This window comes from Balaenoptera physalus (genome assembly GCF_965194825.1).
Source record: "Balaenoptera physalus genome assembly, chromosome: 7".
Lineage (NCBI taxonomy): Eukaryota > Metazoa > Chordata > Mammalia > Artiodactyla > Balaenopteridae > Balaenoptera > Balaenoptera physalus.
The window spans coordinates 68591050-68607033 of NC_138886.1; the positions used below are offsets into that span (position 1 = coordinate 68591050).

General features: G+C 36.2%; 1 protein-coding gene and 1 pseudogene across 11 annotated transcripts in view; one reads left to right on the forward strand and one right to left on the reverse strand.

Annotated features, from left to right (window-relative positions):
* DENND4C (DENN domain containing 4C) overlaps positions 1 to 15984 on the forward strand; it is a 130496-nt gene that overhangs the window by 58596 nt on the left and 55916 nt on the right. For 8 of the 10 annotated variants that reach the window (XR_014265408.1, XM_082467981.1, XM_082467984.1 and 5 more), the window contains 2 exons: positions 11892 to 11998; positions 12813 to 13031. Coding sequence is in view for 9 of the 10 variants with exons in the window: in XM_082467981.1 (XP_082324107.1) it covers positions 11892 to 11998; positions 12813 to 13031 (326 nt within the window). In the remaining variant the exon portion in view is untranslated. The remainder of the gene's footprint in view (positions 1 to 11891; positions 11999 to 12812; positions 13032 to 15984) is intronic. The other 2 variants (XM_082467985.1, XM_082467980.1) reach the window with 1 other exon arrangement.
* Positions 1 to 15984, reverse strand: part of LOC309663710 (cytochrome c oxidase subunit 6B1 pseudogene) — a 523800-nt pseudogene that overhangs the window by 42266 nt on the left and 465550 nt on the right. The window lies entirely within an intron of this gene.

Genomic DNA, 15984 nt, shown 5'->3' on the forward strand with positions numbered 1-15984 from the left:
CAGTAAGTATTGAAAATTCCCTAGTATTAGTGCCAAATTCCAGGTCCTGGAGTGCTTTTATTCTTTACTGTTTGATACTGGCAGAAAATGAATAGAGTAAGAATTTGGGATGAGACTTCAGTGGTTACAGGAGTAGAATTGGTTGGGAAAATAACCTTGAGTGAACCAGAAGAATAACTTAAGGAAGGAAGAAAACACTTAATGTACCTTAAAAAGTAATTTTGAAATGGACCTACCATTGTATTTTGAAAACTGTGTAATTGTGGTAGCTCTTCACTATGTTTGTTTGTTTATTTATTTGGGTTTTCAGTACTTTTTAAAAATTGAAGTATAGTTGATTTACAATATTGTACTGTTTTCAGGTGCACAGCATAGTGATTCAGTATTTTTTCAGATTATATTCCAATAAAAGTTATGAAAAGGTAATAGCTATAATTCCTTGTGCTATGCAGTATATCCTTGTTGCTTATTTATTTTATACATAGTAGTTTGTATCTCTTAATCCTATACCCCTATCTTGCCCCTCGCCCCTTTCCTCTCTTCACTGGTAACCATTAGTTTGTTTTCTATATCTGTGAGTCTGTTTCTGTTTTGCTGTACTCATTTTTTTGTTTTATATTTTAGATTCTACATGTAAGTGATATCACACAGTATTTATCTTTCTCTGCCTAATTTCACTAAGCATAATATTCTCTAGGTCCATCCATGATGCTGCAAATGGCAGAATTTCATTCTTTTCTATGGTGGAGTACTCTTTTATCATATATATATACATATCATCTTTATTCATTCGTCTGTTGACGGGCACTTGGGTTGCTTCCATGTCTTGGCAATTGTAAATAGTGCTGCTAGGAACAATCAGGTGCATGTATCTTTTCAAATTAGTGTTTTCATCTTTTCTGGATATATTATATACCCAGGAGTGGAATTGCTGGATCATATGGTAGTTCTATTTTTAGTTTTTTGAAGAACCTCCATACTGTTTTCCGTAGTGGCTGCACCAGTTTACGTTTCCACCAACAGTGTATTAGGGTTCCCTTTTCTCCACATCCTCGCCAACATTTAGTTTTTGTTGTCTTTTTGCTGATAGCCATTCTGACAGGTGTGAGGTGATATCTCACCGTTGTTTTGATTTGCATTTCTGTAGTAACTAGCGATGTTGAGCATCTTTTCATGTGCCTGTTAGCCATCTGTATGCCTTCTTTGGAAAAATGTCTTTTCAGGTCTTCTGCCCATTTTTTGATTGTATTGTTTGCTTTTTTGATAATGAGTTATATGAGCTGTTTGTACGTTTTGGATATTAACCCCTTGTTGGTTGCATTATTTGCAAATAATTTCTCCGATTACATAGGTTGTCTTTTTGATTTGTTGATGACTTCCTTTGCTATGCAAAAGCTTTTAAATTTAATTAGGTCCCATTTGTTAATTTTTGCTTTTTTCTATTTTGCCTTAGGGGACAGATCCAAAAAATACTGCTATGATTTATGTCAAAGAGTGTCCTGCCTGTGTTCTCTTCTAGGAGTTTTATGGTTTCAGGTCATATATTTAGGTCTTTAATCCATTTTGAGTTTATTTTTGTATATGGTGTGAGGGAATGTTCTAATCTCATTGTTTTACCTGTAGCTGTCCAGTTTTCCCAGCACCACTTATTGAAAAAACTGTCTTTTCTCCATTGTATATTCTTGCTTCCTTTGTCATAGATTAATTGATTGTAGGTGAGTGGGTTTATTTCTGGGCTCTCTGTTTAGTTCAGTTGATCTATGTGTCTGTGTTTTGCCAGACACAAAACACGCTGTTGCTGTTTTGATTACTGCAACTTTGTAGTATAGTCTGAAGTCTGGAATGGTGATACCTCCAGCTTTGTTCTTTTTCCTCAGGATTGCTTTGGTAATTTGTGGTCTTTTGTGGTTCTTTATGAATTTTAGAATTGTTTGTTCTATTTCTGTGAAAAATGTCATGAGTATTTTGATAGGGATTGCATTAAATCTGTAGATTGCTTTGGGAGGTATTGGTCATTTTAACAATATTAATTCTTCCAATTCCAGAAGAGCAAGGGGTATCTTTGCATTTTTTTATATCATCTTCACTTTCCTTCATCTGAGTTTTCAGAGTGTAGGTCTTTCACCTTCTTGGTTAAGTTTATTCCTGGGTATTTTATTCTTTTTGATACAATTTCAAATGGGATTTTTTTTTTACTTTCTCTTTCTGATAGTTTATTATTATTGTAGAGAAAAGCAACAGATTTCTGTATATTAATCTTGTATCCTGCAACTTTGCTGAGTTCGTTTATTAGTTCTAATAGTTTTTGTGTGGTGACTTTAGGGTTTTCTTCATTTTTTTAAAAAATTGAGGTACAGTTGATTTACAGCTGTACAGCCAAGTGACTCAGTTATACACATACAGACATTCTTTTTTTGTGTTCTTTTCCATTGTTGTTTATCACAGGATGTTGAATATAGTTCCCTGTGCTATACAGTAGGACCTGTTGTTTATCCATTATAAATGTAATAGTTTGCGTCTGTCAACCCCAAACTCCCAGTCCTTCCTCTCCCTCCCCCCTTGGCAACCGCAAATCTGTTCTCTGTGTCTAGGAGTCTGTTTCTGTTTTGTAGATAAGTTCATTTGTGTCATGTTTTAGATTCTAGGGTTTTCTATATAAAGTATCATGTCATCTCTAAATAGTAACAGTTTGACTTCTTCCCTTCCAATTTGGATGCTTAATTTAATGGGAAGGCTTTCAGCATTTCACCATTGAGTATGATGTTAGCTGTGCATTTGTCACATATGGTCTTTATTATGTTGAGATATGTTCTCTCTGTACCCACTTTGATGAGAATTTTTATGATGAATGGATGTTGAATTTTGTCAATTGCTTTTTGAGTGTCTGTTGAGATGATCATGTGTTTTTTGTCTTTCCTTTTGTTAATGTGGTGTATCACATTGATTTTACATATTTTGAACCATCCTTGTGTCCCTGGAATAAGTCCAACTTGATCATGTGTATGATCCTTTTTATATATTGTTGGATTTGGTTTGCTAATATTTTGGTGAGGATTTTTGCATCTATATGCATCAAAGATATTGGCCTGTAATTGTCTTTTTTTGTAGTGTCTTTGGTTTTAGTATCAGGGTAATGGTGGCCTTGTAGAATGAATTTGGGAGTGTTTCATCCTCTGTAATAATTTGGAATAGTTTCAGAAGGGTAGGTATTAGCTCTTCATTATATGTTTGGTAGAATTCCCCTGTGAAGCAGTCTGGTTCTGGACTTTGTTGGCTGGGAGTTTTTTTTATTACAAATTCAATTTTACTGCTAGTGATTGGTTTGTTCAAAGTGTCTGTTTCTTCTTGATTCAGTCTTGGCAAATTTTGTGTCTAGAAGTTTATCCATTTCTTCTAGGTTGCCCAATTTGTTGGCATATAAGTGTTCTTAGTATTCTTTTACTTTTTTTTTTTTGTATTTCTGTGGTGTTGGTTGTTATTTTTCCTTTTTTCATTTCTTATTTTTTTAAATTTGGGTTTTCTCTTTTCTTCTTGGTGAGCCTGACTAAAGGCTTATCAATTTTTTTTTTCTTTTTTCAAAAAACCAGCTCTTGGTTTCATTGATCTTTTCTATTTTTTTAAATCTCTTTCTTATTTATTTTCTCTCTGAGCTTTATTATTTCCTTCCTTCTGCTGACTTTGGCCTTTGTTTGTTCTTCTTTTTCTAATTCTTTTAGGTGGTAGGTTATGTTGTTTGTTTGAGATTTTTCTTGTTTCTTGGGGAAGGTCTGTATTGCTATAAACTTCCCTCTTAGAACTGCTTTTTCTGCATCCCATAGATTTTGGAGTGTAGTGTTTTCATTTTCATTTGTCTTGAGGTATTTTCTGATTTCCTCTTTGATTTCTTTATTGACCTGTTGGGTTTTTTAGTAGCATGTTTTTAGTCTCTGCACGTTTTCTCTTTTCTTGTTTTCTTTCTGTAGTTAATTTCTAGTTTCATACCATTGTGGTTGGAAAAAATACTTGGTAAAATAATTTCTATCCTCTTAAATTTGTTAAGACTTGTGGCCTAGCATGTGATATATCCTGGAGAAAGTTCCATGTGCACTTGAAAAGAATGTTAATGATGCTGGTTTTGAATGTAAATGTCCTGTAGATATCTGTTAAGTCCGGCTGGTCTGTTATGTCATTTTAGACTGCTCTTGCATTATTGACTGTCCATTGATATAAGTGGAGTTTTAAAGTACCCTACTATTATTGTATTAGTGTCAATTTCCACTTTTGTGTTTGTTAGTATTTGCTTTATATGTTTAGGTGCTCCTGGGTGCACGTATGTTGAGTGTAATATCATTTTCTTGTATTGATCTCTTTATCATTTTATAATGCCTTTCTTTGTCTTTTGTTATAGTCTTTGTTTAAAGTTTATTTTCTGATATGAACTTTGCTACCCCCACTTTCTTGTCATTTCTGTTTGCATGAAGTATCTTTTCCCATCCCCCCACTATCAGTCTTTTTGTGTCTTCAGCTCTGGAGTGAGTCTCTTGTGGATAGAAGGGTCTTGGTTTTTTGTCCAATCAGCCACCATATGTCTTTTTTTAAAAAATATTTATTTATTTATTTTATTTTTGGCTGCGTTGGGTCTTGGTTGCAGTACATGGGATCTTCGTTGCAGCCTGAGGGATCCTCCACTGCAGTGTGCAGGCTCCTCGTTGAGGTGTGCGGGCTTCTCTCTAGTTGTGGCGCATGGGCTCAGTAGTTGAGGCATACAGGCTCTCTAGTTTGGGTGTGTGAGCTTCAGAGAACATGGGCTCTGTAGTTGCGGCATGCGGGCTCTCTAGTTTTGGCCCACATGCTCAATAGTTGCAGCACGCAGGCCTAGTTGCCCCATGGCATGCGGGATCTTAGTTCCCTGACCAGGGATCGAACCCACGTCCCCTGCATTGGGAGGTGGATTCTTCTTCTTTTTTATTAAGTGCTTTCTTGTTTTTTTTAACAATAACTTTTTTTTTTTTCTGATTGCAATCCATGGGATTCTTTTTTTTTTTTAATGGTAAATTTTATGTTATGTATATTTTACCATGATTTTATTTTATTTTTTTTAACATCTTTATTGGAGTATAATTGCTTTACAATGTTGTGTTAGTTTCTGCTGTATAACAAAGTGAATCAGCTATATGTATACATATATCCTCATATCCCCTCCCTCTTGCGTCTCCCTCCCACCCTCCCTATCCCACCCCTCTAGGTGGTCACAAAGCACCGAGCTGATCTCCCTGTGCTATGCGGCTGCTTCCCACTAGCTAGCTATTTTACATTTGGTAGTGTATATATGTCAGTGCTACTCTCTCACTTCGTCCCAGCTTACCCTTCCCCCTCCCCATGTCCTCAAGTCCATACTCTGTTCTGCATCTTTATTCCTGTCCTGCCCCTAGGTTCATCAGAACCATTTTTTTTTTTTAAAGATTCTATATACATGTGTTAGCATACGGTATTTGTTTTTCTCTTTCTGACTTACTTCACTCTGTATGACAGACTCTAGGTCCATCCACCTCACTGCAAATAACTCAATTTCGTTTCTTTTTATGGCTGAGTAATAGTCCATTGTATGTATGTGCCATATCTTCTTTATCCATTCATCTGTCAGTGGATACCTAGGTTGCTTCCATGTCCTGGCTATTGTAAATAGTGCTGCAGTGAACATTGTGGTACGTGTCTCTTTTTGAATTATGGTTTTTTCAGGGTATATGCCCAGTAGTGGGATTGCTGGATCATATGGTAGTTCTGTTTGTAGTTTTTTAAGGAACCTCCATACTGTTCTCCATAGTGGCTGTATCAATTTACATTCCCGCCAACAGTGCAAGAGGGTTCCTTTTCTTCCACACCCTCTCCAGCATTTATTGTTTGTAGATTTTGTGATGATGGCCATTCTGACCAGTGTGAGGTGATACCTCATTGTAGTCTTGATTTGCATTTCTCTAATGATTAGTGATGTTGAGCATCCTTTCATGTGTTTGTTGGCAGTCTGTATATCTTCTTTGGAGAAATGTCTGTTTAGGTCTCCTGCCCATTTTTGGATTAGGTTGTTTGTTTTTTTGATATTGAGCTGCATGAGCTGCTTGTATATTTTGGAGATTAATCCTTTGTCAGTTACTTCATTTGCAAATATTTTCTGGGAGGTGGATTCTTAACCACTGGACCACCAGGGAAGTCCCACCATATGTCTTTTGATTGGAGCATTTAGTTCATTTACATTTAAAGTAATTATTGACAGGTATGTAATTATTGTCATTTTATTACTTGTTTTCCAGTTGTTTTGAGGTTTTTCTGTGTTATTTCTTTTTGTTTCTTCCCTTGTGGTTTGATGATTTTCTTTAGTAGTATGCTTCTGTTCCTTTCTTTTTAGTTTCTCTGTAACTATTGTAGGTTTTTGATTTGTGTTTACTGTCAGGTTTATATATTGTTGACCTATAACTATGTCTACTTTTTTTTTTAAACTGGTAGTAATTTAGGTCAAACACATTCTAAAATATCTACATTTTTTTTACTCCCTCTCCCCACATTTTGTGTTTTTGATGTCATATTTTGTATCTTCATGTTTATCTCTTAACTGTTTATTGTAGTTATAGTTGCTTTTACAGTTTTTTGTCTTTTAATCTTCATATTGGCTTAAGTGGTTGATCTTCAGTCCTTACTATACATTTGCTTTTCCTAGTGGGATTTTCCCTTTCCTATAGATTCTTACTTTTTTGTCCATTTAGAGAAGACCCTTTCACAATTCTTTTAGGGTAGATTTAGTATTGATGAACTCTTAGTTTTTGCATGTCTGAGAAGGTCTTTCTCTCTCCCTCTAGTCTAAATGATAATCTTTCTGGGTAGAGTATCCTGGGTTGCAGACTTTTCCTGTTCTGCACTTTGAATATATCATGCCACTCCCTTCTGGCCTATAAAGTTTCTGCAGAGAAATCAGCTGATAGCTTTATGGGGGTTCCCTTGTATATGACACTTTGCTGTTCTCTTGCTGCCTTTAGAATTCACTGTTTACTTTTAACTTTTGTCATTTTAGTTATGATATGTCTTGGTGTGGGCCTGTTTGGGTTCATCTTGTTTGGACCCTCTGTGCTTCCTTTACCTGGATATCTGTTTCCTTCCTCAGGTTTGGGAAGTTTTCAGCCATAATTTCCTCAAATACATTTTTGATCCCCTTTTCTGTCTTTTGGTATCCCTATAATGTGAATGTTGGTACGTTTAATGTTATTCTATAGATCTCTTAAACTGTTTCCATTTTTTAAAATTTGTTTTTCTTTTTTTTTCTGTTTTTCTTTTTGCCTCGTTAGTCCCAGTGGTCCTCCAACCAGCCAAGGGGGCTTGTCTACCCTTTGTAGGACTCCAGGACTGGGGTGCCCTATCTATGGCTCTCACCACTCACTCCCCTGAGAGGGTGTCCACCTGTGTAATCTCCCATTTCCTCTGAGTCCCCTCCCATGGGCACAGGTCCCAACCCAATCACTTTTCTTCCCTTCCATGTGTATCTTTCTTACAGCCTTGGTGGTACAGGAGTCCATCTGCCAGTTTTCAGTTAGTTTTTCATGAGAATTGTTCCACATGTAGATGTATTTTTTGATGTGTTCATGGGGGGAAGTGAGCTCCATGTCCTCTTAGTCTACCATCTTGATTGATCTCTACTATGTGTATTTAGATTTACTTATAGCCTGGAAATAATGAACTACTTGGAAGCACTAAATATTTCTTGTCAAACACATTTCGTTGTTTTTCAGTAACTATTCCTGAAAAACAGTTATTTCAAGTTTGTATATATTGTGGTGCCTTTGGAAATGATTTTGAAGTTTTAACTCAAATGTTTACCTCATTTTATTTACCATTCTGAATAAAAGAATATTATAGAGATTCTTAATTTTGTCCAGGTTTAAATAACTTCTATATAATTTCTATTGATCAAAGCACTGTTTTGTAAAATAATTTTGAACTCTGCTTAATTGTACTTACAGAATTATGAAATGTTGTAGATACTGAAGAATTATAGAGAATAATGTAAACAACTTGCGTGAATCTTCCACCCAGATTCCAGATTCCACCCACTAATACATATTATATATGTATTAGTATAAATGACATTTTGTTTTGCATGCTTTAAAAATTTTTATGTTTGTATAGTTTTCTGTGAATTGCTTTTTTACTCATCATTCTCTATGCGGTTCATCCATGTTGATACACGTAGCTCTACTTTGTCTTCAGTGTTTATCAGTGTTGATGGGTATTTAGATTGTAGTTAGATTTTGCAATTATGAACAAAACTGCTCTGATCATTATTACGCATATTTCTTTGAGTACATGGTTAAAATTCCTCTGAAACATATACCTAGAAGAGCTAATGTTGGTTGGTAGGCATAGCTAATGCCATATTACTCTTTCCCCTCTTCATCAGCAAACGAAAATTCTCTTTGTTCCATATCATTGTCAGTACTTGTTATGATCAGACTTTCAAATTTTTGCCAACTTGATGGTAATGGGATGTCACTGTGGCTTTAATTCACATTTCCCTAATTAGTAACAAATGAGGCATTTTAATTTCTTTTTGCCCTTTGGTTTTTCCCTCCTCTTTTGGTACATTTTCCTGTTGGGTTGTTTGTCTTTTCCTTTTGATTTGTATAAGGCCTTTATATAATCTGGAAGTAATTCTTAGTCTGTTATATGCATTGCAAATAGCTTGTGCCACACTGTGATTTGTATTTTCATTCTGTAGTGTCTTTTGATGAACAGAAGCTTATATTAATTGATCACAGTTATCAGTTTCTCTTTATGGATTGCCATTTTTGGTTCTTGTACATGAAATCCTCTGCCTTGAGGTCATGAAATATTATCCTGGATATTCTTAAAGTTGTGAGGTTTTGACTTTCTCATTTAGGCCTTTAATTTAGCTAAACTTGGTATTATTAGTGTATGATGAGACATAGAGATACTATTTTATTTTTTTTTAACATGGGTAAACAGTTGTCACATAGCACTATTTATTATTGAATGGTCAGTTCATCTCTTCCCCACCTGTCTTCAGTGTCAATACCATCACATATCAGTTTTTATATTTGTGTGGATATGTATCCAGGCTTATTTTCTGTTCCTTTGGTTTGTTTTAGTCTCTTGCCAGCATCAGATTATCTTTTTTATTTTTTAATTATTTATTTATTTATTTATGGCTGGGTTGGGTCTTCGTTTCGGTGCGAGGGCTTTCTCTAGTTGCGGCAAGTGGGGGCCATTCTTCATCGCGGTGCGCGGGCCTCTCACTATCGCGGCCCCTCTTGCTACAGAGCGCAGGCTCCAGACGCGCGGGCTCAGTAATTGTGGCTCACGGGCCCAGCTGCTCTGCGGCATATGGGATCTTCCCAGACCAGGGCTCGAACCCGTGTCCCCTGCATTGGCAGGCAGATTCTTAACCACTGCACCACCAGGGAAGCCCAGCATCAGATTATCTTAATGACTTTAAAATTAAGTTGTCTACAACATGGGTGAACCTTGAAAACCTCATGCTAAAAGACCTTCTATGATCCCATTTATTTGAAATGCCCAGGGCAAATCTGTAGACACAGAAAATAGATTAGTGGTTACTTTGGGATGGGAGGATGGGGGAATTGTGGGTTAGTGACTAAGAGGGTGTGGGGTTTCTTTTTGATGTGATGAAAATACTCTAAAATTAATTGTGGTGGTTGTTAAACAACTCTGAATATACTGAAAACCATCAAATTGCACACTTCAGGTGAATGAATTGTATGGTATGTGAGTTATATCTCAATAACACTGTTTTAAAAAAAAGTGATGTGAAATGGCAAGTCTCTTTACTGCTTATTCTTTAAAATTGTTTTGACTATATTTGGTTTTTTGCCTTTTCATATAAATTTTAATTCGTTTTTTAAACTCCATGCAAAATTTTGTTGTGATTTTTTTGTTAGAATTCTATTGAATTCATAGATTAATTTGGGGGCAAATAAGATCATTTTGACATAAAGTCTCAGTACCCGTGAATGTGGTATTTTACTTCATAGGTGTTTTTAAAGGTTTTTCAATAACTGTTTCAGTTTTCTCTGTAAAGATTGGGCGCACCTTTTGTTAAACTTACTTATTCCTAAGTACCTTATGGTTTTTATTGCTACTGTAAATGGTATTTTAATTACGTTTTTTACTTGTTAGTTGCTGGAGTATAACTATGCTATTGATTTTTTATGTAGTGGTCTGCTGTCCAGCAACCTACTTGAATTCTCTTATTTTCATTTGCTTGTAGATTCTCTTCAATTTTCTGGCTATAAACAATCATATCCTCTACAGTCCTTGTATATTTAAGAATTTCTTGTCTTAATTCTCTGGCTAGGATCCTAGTGTAAGGTTGAATAGAAATATTCATAACTAGTATCTTGTCTTGTTCCTAATTTCAAAGGGAATGGTTTGAGCAGTTCATCATTAAGTATCTTTATGCTTTAAAGCAAGAATTGACATCTGGCCCAAGGCCTATTTTTTTTTTTTCCCCAAAGTTTGCCAGATCTTTCTATGAAGCAAAGAAGGGAATTTCTTTTTTAATATTTATTTATTCATTTATGGCTGTGTTTGGTCTTCGTTTCTGTATGAGGTCTTTCTCTAGTTGTGGCAAGCGGGGGCCACTCTTCATCGCGGTGCGCAGGCCTTTCACTATAGCGGCCTTTCTTGTTGCGGAGCACGGGCTCCAGACGTGCAGGCTCAGTAATTGTGGCTCACGGGCCCAGCTGCTCCGCTGCATGTGGGATCTTCCCAGACCAGGGCTCGAACCCGTGTCCCCTGCATTGGCAGGCAGATTCTCAACCACTGCGCCACCAGGGAAGCCCGCAAGGCCTATTTTTGTAAATAAAATTTTATTGTATCATAGCCATGCTCATTCAGTTACATGTGGTCCGAGGCTGCTTTCATGCTACAGTGGCATATTTGAGTAGTTGTAACAGCGGTCCTGTGGTCCTCAAAGCATAAAATACTTACTATCTGATTCTTTATAGAAAAGGTTTGCTAGCCCCACTTCAGGGTTTTGATTGCTTAATAATAGATTAAGGAACCTTCCTTCCACTTCTAGATTAAAAGTAATTTCTTTTTTTAAATCATAAATAGGTGGTGAACTTTATAATGCTTTTGTATAACTATTTAGATGAGTATTAAGTTTTTCTCCTTTAATCTTAGCGTGGTAAATTACATTATAAAATCAGTTAGTAGTAAACAACGCTGCATTCCTAAAGTAAACATCTTTCTCTCTTTTTTTTTTTTAAATGTGCTAGTGGATTAAATTCTCTAAGAATTTAAGGTGCTAGCATTGATGTTCATAAGTGATATTGGCCTGACATTAGCTCCAGCCCATGGTTGGTACATAGTGCTTTCATCTTTGTAGCGTTATAAATGTTTCTAATTCTGTAAAAATATTTTATTTGACTCATGCATTATTTAAAAGTGTTCTTTTGAACTTCCAGAGTAATTTCTTTTTCTTAAATGGTGACTCATTTGAATTGTGGTGAGAACATGCTCTGTATGTTACTGACTCTGATATTTGTTGAGATTTGCTTCTAATAGGTAGTTTGAAGTCTCAAGTCAATTAACTTTGACACTTAAAATATTACAATTCTGAAATGTAACTTTGAAACAAGACTTGTGTTGTATTCATAACTCCAGTTAATGAAAATCTATGTTGGAGGGTTAGAATGAGATGACCAAATTTGACTGAGGTTGGTTGAAATGAAAAGAGAACTTCTTGAAAACCACTTGTTCAGATTCTCAAATTATAACTTCAGTAAAAATACCCTTTCCATGTTCTTTTTTAGTTTGACATAAGAATTTTGTTTAAGTAAAAACAGATTATAACGGACTTTATTAATCATGTTGTTATTTAATAGATCAGATGAAAAGAAGAACATGAACTGGAAGCAGCTTCCCAAAAAGCCATGCAAAAGTCTGATTAGCACCTTGAAGAAATTGTATCCCCAGCTATCTTCGGGTAAATGTGAGGAAAAAGGAAGGGATTTTTTTTTTTTTTGCCATGCTGCATGTCTTGTGGGATCTTAGTTCCCCAACCAGCGATTGAACCCGGGCCCTCTGCACTGAGAGTGCAGAGTCCTAACCGCTGCACTGCCAGGGAATTCCCAGGAAGGGATATTTCTAATGAAAGAATGTATATAAGAAAATTCTTAAATTTAAACATAATTTTGCTCTGCTTAAAGGGAGTCTCATTACAAAACAGAATTCCAATAGTAAGAAATTACTGTTGTGGTTCATGTTTTTTATTTGTTTTGTTTTGTTTTTTATTTATTTTTGGCTGCGTTGGGTCTTCGTTGCTGTGCGTGGGCTTTCTCTAGTTGCAGCGAGCAGGGGCTACTCTTCGTTGTGGTGCGCGTGCTTCTCATTGCAGTGGCTTTTCTTGTTGCAGAGCACGGGCTCTAGGCGCGTGGGCTTCAGCAGTTGTGGCACGTGGGCGGGCTCTAGGGCACAGGCTCAGTAGTTGTGGAGCACGGGCTTAGTTGCTCCGCGGTGTGGGGCATCTTCCCAGGCCAGGGCTCGAACCTGTGTCCCCTGCATTGGCAGGTGGATTTTTAACCACTGTGCCACCAGGGAAGTCCCATGGTTTATGGTTTTTTGAGCATGTTTTCTGTGCCCCATCTGTGCCTCCCTGTTAGTCCCTGCCAGTGATCCCTTTACATTAATAAAGAGGAATTTGAGGAAGTCGTGGGCTTTATTTTGACAATTCCCTTAATTGTCGAATTATTAAATATATAACATTATGTATTAATGCCATTTTCTCTTCTTTCTTCATTTGTCAGTTCACCGAAAAACTCAGGAAGGTTCAGCGATTGAGATGACTCCAATTGAAGCAGATTTCTCCTGGCAAAAGAAGATGACACAACTTGAGATGGAAATTCAGGAGGCATTTTTGCGCTTTATGGCATCCATTTTAAAAGGATACAGAACATATCTCAGACCAATCACAGAGGCTCCTTCAAATAAAGCCACAGCTGCTGATTCGTTGTTTGACCGACAGGGTGAGTGGCATTGAAAATATAAATACTTTTTATTGAAATGAAAAAATTTTCTGTTCGGTAGTGCCACCAAGAAATATTCACTGTATAAGTTCTTAGAAATTCATATTAAAATATGATGGTCTTCTGTGTACTAGTAATCTAGCTCTATGAATAGAATTTCTTTTAATTTTTATACCCCATTTTTTTCCTGAGAAATCTGAAACTGGAGGTGTTTAATTATGAAATGTCAAAGATGTTGCTGATATTTTATAGTACTCTGCAATCAGTTATCTTAGTAGAATAAAGCTAGTGGTTTGTTTTTAGGTGTTTTCTCAACTTTGCATGATTCTTGACTTTATACACTCTGGGCTTTACAGTATTCTCTAATAAAGAGTTTTTGGAATAAAGCCACCAGTTTTTAAAAATTTTTGAAAAATACAGCCTTGTTCCAGGGGAAAACACCATACTCATTCTTTTTAGTATTTGTTATTTTTGGGAATTACAAAGATTTTTGTTGTTATTCAGCAGCTCTTATATATGTAGTGGCAACCTTACAGATACATCAGTATTCATATGATAATTATTTTACATATCTATAACTTGATCCTGCAGTTATTATTATTTTCTTTTAATCTGTATTTTCCCAATAGTCCTCTTGTCTTTTCTCATTTCTGCTTTGGGACAACTTATCTCTCAAATATTTAGTCACTGCTTACCAAATCCCACTAGTTATTATGTAGGGATATAAAGAAGTAAAAAATCTAGCTCCATGGGATACCCAGTGGAAAATGATCTAACGTGTTTTTAAAAATAGAGCAAGTACTCAAGAAAACAGATTTTACATAATCATTCAGTGAGAGGACATAAAAATTCAGAGAAAGGGAACATTCTTCCAAATGAGTGTTTTGGAAGACTTCATGGAAGAAGAGCATGACTTTAAAGAATGGGTAGAATTTATAAATGGAGATGAGCAAGAAAGACTTCGTAAAAACCAATAGGCATTAAAAGTCAAATCTGAATTAGAATTTCCACTTTGCTATTTATGAAGCCTTCCTGGGGTTCTGTTTTGCCATTAATAAAATGAGGATGATGCCTAATTCATGGATAATTATGAAGATTAGATGAGAAAATGTATGTGAAGCAACTAGAAAAAGTACTTTACAGTACTCGTGATAACAGTATTATTGCTAGTGGTAATAATGAAATGGAAGAAAGCTCAAGAACAAAAGCACAAGGCATGTGTATTAGTTTGCCGGGGCTGCCATAACAAAATGCCATTGATTGGCTGGCTTAAACCAGCGGTCCCCCACCTTTTTGGCACCAGAGATCAGTTTCGTGGAAGACAGTTTTTCCATGGATGGGGTGGGGCGGGGCAGGATGGTTCAGGTGGTAATGCCAGCAATGGGGAGCAGCAGACGAAGCTTTGGTCACTCGCTCGCTGCTCACCTCCTGCTGTGCAGCCCCTTCCTAACAGGCCGTGGACTGATACTGGTGCGTGTCCCGGGGATTGGGGACCCCTGGCTTAAACAACAGAAATTTTTTTTTTTTCCCCAGGATTCTAGAGGCTAGAAATCTGAGATCAGTGTGTAGCCAGGATTGGATTCCTCTGAGGCCTCTCTCCTTGACTCGTAGATGGCTGTCTTCTCCCTGTATCTTCACATAGACTTCCTTCTGTGTGAATCTGTATCTAAATGTTCTTGTCTCGTAAGGACACCAATCATATTAGATTAGAGCCCACCCTAATTTAATTACTTAAGTTTGACTTAATTACTTCTTTAAAGGCCATATCTGCAAATACAGTCACACTTTGAAATCCCGGGAGTTAGGACTTCAGCATAAGAATTTTGGGGTGACACAGTTCAGCCCATAATGGCATGTTCAGGAAAAAAGTTTTAATGGTACAATTTGACCAAGTGAGGAGCTTTAGAGGTGTTGTGGAAGATAAAGCAGAAAATAAGATTAGAGCTCGGATTATGGGTAGTCTTAAACGCCAGACTAAGAATATGGAGTTTTTCTAATGGACAGTAGTGGGTCACTAATTCATTCTCTGTCATTCTAAGTAGAAGAGAGGCATTACTAATAGAATTTAGAAAGATATTTAACTAGTGTCTGAGGCCTAAGGTTTTTGTTAACAGGGTAGCATTTGGTCTAACAAGGGATATATACATTTGACAATAACATAACACATTTTACTGAGTGTGTTGTAAAGGAAAGTATTGGTTACAGTAAGAGAGCTAGGTCAGGGGAAAGGTTCCCTGAAGAAGTAACAGTTAAGCTTGGGCCTGAAAAAAGAATAGGATTTAGCTGTGGGTTTTGGGTTAACTTTTTTTTAGGGATGCTTTAACAAACATGTATAAAAGTAGGGAGAATAATGTAGCTATCTTCCAACTTCAGCAGTAGTAGCAATCAGCATTCTGTTGTTTTAGTTTCATCTATGTTTATTTTAATCTTCCTTCGTCCTTTTCTCCTCCCCTCCTCCACCCCTCCTTTTCTTTCTAAATTCCAAGTAGGACATCATTTCACCCATAAACTGTGTTTAGAATGTCCTGAAGTTATATGTGTTTTTATCTGATTGTATCCCCATGGTGTCATTTAACATTTTTTTCATCTATATTTCCTGTAAACTTGTGGTTGGATTAAGAGCCACACTGTTCAAAAGAAATATAATGGGAGCCACATATATAATTTAAGATTTTCTAGTAGACACAGTTTTTAAAAAAGCAGTAGGGGAAGTTAATTTTACTAATATGTTTTCTCTAACTTGATATATCCAAAGTGTATCACTTCAACATGTAATCAAATTGTAAAAATTTTAATGACATATTTTACATTCTTTTTCCATACTAAGGCTTTGAAATTGGTGTGTGTTTTATACTTATAGCACATCTCAGTTTGGACCAGCCACATTTTTTTTTTTTTTTTTTTTTCTGAACCTTCACCTCTGGATATAAATCACTAATAATGGCATGGACTC